The 4839-nt window shown below is 35.3% G+C and overlaps 1 protein-coding gene across 1 annotated transcript; it reads left to right on the top strand.

Annotated features, from left to right (window-relative positions):
- The first annotated feature begins 281 nt into the window (after positions 1-281).
- Positions 282-3534, top strand: LOC144956930 (uncharacterized). Its single transcript, XM_078887761.1, has 2 exons — positions 282-476; positions 2293-3534. Exons 1-2 carry the CDS (start codon positions 437-439, stop codon positions 3321-3323), a joined length of 1071 nt encoding a protein of 356 aa, XP_078743887.1. The 5' UTR covers positions 282-436; the 3' UTR covers positions 3324-3534.
- Positions 3535-4839: the final 1305 nt, after the last annotated feature.

Genomic DNA, 4839 nt, shown 5'->3' with positions numbered 1-4839 from the left:
GGCGGGGGAGTATGGGATTAAGTTCAGTGTTTTTTAATTGACTCGTATTATACCTGATAAAGACCTTTGATCCCGAAAAATGACCACCGTGTTTTTGATAGAGTGATCTACCCAGTGGTCAGTGGTCACCGACAAACAATTTACCAATTAAATAGTCGAACAAAGTGGCGTCATGACCAATAGCAACGTAACCACGCCCATTAATCCTCATTAACCAATCGCAGCAGAGAGGAAATCAGTCAACTTTATGGTCAGCGTCACTTTGTGTTTAAGACCGTATATAGTAATGACCAAATTTTACGCAGTTTAAAATTTCTGTTGAAGTGGAAACCTCGGACTGAAATTGTTGCTAATTATCGCCAATATCACGTTTTACAATACAATATTATTCTGATATTCCTTTGACATCAAGAATACAAGAATAGTTTTATCCATCATGGATTTCGGTGTTGAACCTTCCCGATTCTCAACAAGAGGTCAGTTATTATGATTCATTCATTTTGTATATTATCGTGTGTGCTATTTTTTGTTTTCTTCTTTTTTTATAAATATTATTTTACTTCATTTATTTATTTATTTAATTATTTTTTAGATTTTATTTATTTGTTGACTAATTTAAGATGAGATTTTGTAAATATCAATCACTTTGAAGCTTGCTTACTAAAGTTATTCACAACTCACAACGGATAGAATTGGGTGGGGGAGGGGGCGGGGGGACGAAGTGGCCGAGACATTAAGTTATTGCACTGTGACCTGGAAGGTGTTGCGTTCCAGCCCCGCTTCAGGCACTTTCGTTTTTTTCCTTGGGCAAGATTATTAACCTATCTATTTATCTATCTATCTATCTATTTATCTATCTATCTATCTATCTATCTATCTATCTATCTATCTATCTATCTATCTATTTATCTATCTATCTATCTATCTCTATCTTCTATGTATCTATCTATCTATCATATATCTGTCTATATATCTATCTATTATTTATCTATCGGCGCATATTGAGTCCTTGAAAAAGACTCTTTACCACATTTCCTACGTGCAAAGGTTAAACTGGTTCTTAACAGCATTGTCCCTGTCGAAAAAAAAATTCTATATGGTTCGTGTTGCTGTTGGTTAGGGTCACTTTGCAAAGCGCTTTGAGCTATTTTCAATTATTTTTTTGGTAAGTGATAAATGGTAAAGATTAAGCTTAAAGCACATGTAGAGCTATTTCAATAGTGATCAAATCGTTAGTTTGTGAGTGTGTCATTGTGTTTGTGTGTGTTTGTGAGAGAAGGAGAGTGTGTGTGCGTGTGAGAGAAAGAGAGAGAGAGAGAGAGTTAGAGAGAGAAAGCGAGAGTGTGTGTGTATGATAAAGAGAGTGACAGTGTGTGTGAGTGTGTGTGTGTGTGTATGTGTGTGTGTCTAATTGTGTTTGGATTCCAGTACGTTGTGTCATGCATGTCCGTCTTTTGTATCGACGCGTCTGTTGTAACGAAATGTAAAATTGCCTTCTGGGACAATAGAGATATGCATTATTATTATTATTATTATATTATTATTATTATTATTATATTATTATTATTATTATTATTATTATTATATATTTATTATTATTATTATTATTATATTATTATTATTATTTATTAAAATCGTCATCATCATCATCATCCTTATTATTATTATTATTATTATTATTATTATTATTATTATTATTATTATTATTAATAATCTAGTCTCCAAAATTATGGAAGGCGTTTATGAATTGGTTGCATATTGAATGATAAGGTGGTATAAATGTTATAATAGAAGGAGATATAAACAGATTCTTAGGATTACGGGAAGTAAAAGAGCGAAGGTTGGTGGTCTCTATTGACGACCAGCATAAATATAACATAGAAAACAAGATGTCATCACGTTGAAAGAAAAAAGATTATTTACACAAGATATGTATCTAGTCTTCTGTAATAGTAGATTTACACTTCCAATGAGATTGGAACCCGTTTTTTTTCGACATCTTACTTCTGTTTCATAATGACATTTCAAGGATAGACGGAATCAATGGGAAATTACTACGTAATTGTTATAGTATGTGCATAATGAAAAGAGTTATGTCCCATGTATTGTCACCTTGTCTTGGAGAGTGAAAGCCCTTGTCCACCATGTAACTGTTGTTTTTTGTTCATAATGACACAACTGATAATGTACTAAAACGGCCACTATACAATGTAGCATAGTAGATAGATCGATAAATACAAACATACGTACATTCATAACTACATATTACCATGTCTTTATCCTAATCCACAGGTCTGACATACTCCCAATATTACCCACTACAAACCACATTATACCCTGGTGTGTTTGGAGTTATGACAAAAACCGTGGTTGACGACAGTCAAGATATTCAAGAATTCCATCCAGTCTCCATCTACCATCATCCTGTATTTGATCGACCTCCTCTTGTCATGCATTCTTATTCCATCCCCGGTCTATGTGATTTGGAATCAGCCACTAGATTGTCATCTCCTGTGTCAACCCCATCAAGTTATTACACACCCAGTAGTAGTAACACATCCATTGACAGCCACTACACGTCCCCTGTGTCAGACCCATCAAGTTATTACACACCCAGTAGTAGTAACAAATCCATTGACAGCCACTACACATCTCCTGTGTCTGACCCATCAAGTTATTACACACCCAGTTGTAGTAACACATCCACTGACAGCCACTACACATCTCCTGTGTCTGACCCATCAAGTTATTACACACCCAGTTGTAGTAACACATCCATTGACAGCCACTCCACATCTCCTGTGTCTGACCCATCAAGTTATTACACACCCAGTAGTAGTAACACATCCATTGACAGCCACTCCACATCTCCTGTGTCAAACCCATCGAGTTATTACACACCCAGTAGTAGTAACACATCCATTGACAGCCACTACACTACTGCTGTGTCATTTTCAACATCTTTATCGGACCCCAGCCAATTTTCTACATCTTCAGGCTGGTCACTATTCCCTTCATATAACACATCTCCAATGCCACTATCACCATCTCCCTCTGATGTCAGCCAATATTCCACATCTTCAGGCTGGTCACTATTCCCTTCATATATCACATCTCCAATGCCACTATCACCATCTCCCTCTGATGTCAACCAATTTTCTACATCTTCATTCGACAATATTGATTCATTACAAGACAACATCACACATCTTCCATCCAACAAACAGAGTCACATGAAAGGATTTTCAGAGGAAACTATTCAGGAACTTTCCAAACAGGCGTCTGACATTTATTCAAAGTTCACATTTTTGCCAGATAACTAAATGTACATTCAAAATCCTGGTTGACATTTTGATGGAATTCTGTTTTTAACGGGAGCGTTAAAAAATTTGACTCAAATCGCTCTATGTGACTATTTTCTTAAATGAGGTCAAATGATGACATCTTACTATGGACAGTTTTAGACTATATAAATTTATTCTTCTAGTTTCACTTCTTCATGCAAGCTTTTTAATCGCTTTTCTTTTTTTTAGACAATGCACATTTCTAGTTTGTCTTTTTTAGATTTTACATCAGACATACCATTTGATTACAAAAAGACATGAAATTTAAACATGAGTCTATCTATTTCTTTGTCTTTCTTGTTTTGATGTGTGACATTCTTCTATGGACCACTCGGTAAAGAAATATTATTCTACCTGTTTTCATGTCAATTTATATCTATCAATTGTAAATATGTAAAGTATTAATAAAACTTACCAAAAAACAAAACAAAAGAAAAATAAAAATATAACTTTGTGTTTCATTAATATAAGTAATGTTGTATTTAAATTAAATCAAAATAAACGTTTATATAGAGCAACATCCACTAAATTTGCTCAAAATGCTTTACAAGGGGTCTCTGGCCAACAGAAACATTTAACATGTAGGACGGGACATGACGCCTGTTAGGCGTTTTAATCATTTTTTTTTTGCGGATAGATGCAACGCTGTTAACTGCCAGGTACTCATTTTACAACTGAGTTCGGTGAGAGAATGTGAGTAAAGAACCTTCTCCAAGGACTCAACTATGCACCGAGTGAGGCTCGAACCCAGGACCTTCCGATCCGAAACCGAGTATCATACCACTTGACCACATAGCGGTAACAGTTATGCAATGAAATGAAATTTAAAGATTTATATATAGACAAAAATCTGCCAAAAAGGAACGCTGTGACTTTGTATTTCCCGAAGTCCCAGGTTTAAGAGTTCTTGCCAATATGAGAGGAATTTAAATCGATCGATATTTGAAGGACGAGTTTTCTGGCCAAATTTAAAAGACATGTTTTTTCCATAGTGCGGAAGTTAACTAATTAAAAATGATTCATTAGCTGTAATCAATTAATTATCTGGATGATAGTGTTCAGTGGTCTCTTTCGCCACCGTCTTTTTTTATATTGACATTGAAAGGGCAACTGCGATGGATGGGAAATAACTGCGTAATTACTATGGTATGTGTGTTATGACATAGTTATGTCCCATGTACCGTTTCGTGTCTTGAAGAATGAAAGCCCTTGTCTATAGATAGTATGCGCTTGGCTAAGAAGCTCATAACATTGCCATCCGGAAGTATAACGGACCAACACACAAAACTGTGTGTATCCATGAACGTTTATAGTCAGGTTAATACAGTTCAGTGAGCATTACTCATAAACGCGGATGGCAAAAAACAATAACAAAGACCTAAGTGACGTCATTTTCGAACTATCTATACTTATGTAAATGTAGTTGAAGTCCATGATGACGTTACTATGAGGACAAGGTGGGACACCAGTATGCTCTTTTGTTCGTACCTAGATG

Source organism: Berghia stephanieae, chromosome 11, assembly GCF_034508935.2.
Source record: "Berghia stephanieae isolate SIO BIC M18660-M18661 chromosome 11, UCSD_Bste_1.3, whole genome shotgun sequence".
NCBI classification, from domain to species: Eukaryota; Metazoa; Mollusca; class Gastropoda; order Nudibranchia; family Aeolidiidae; genus Berghia; species Berghia stephanieae.
Note: the sequence above shows the minus strand (reverse complement) of the source record. Positions and strands in the feature narration are given on the sequence as shown.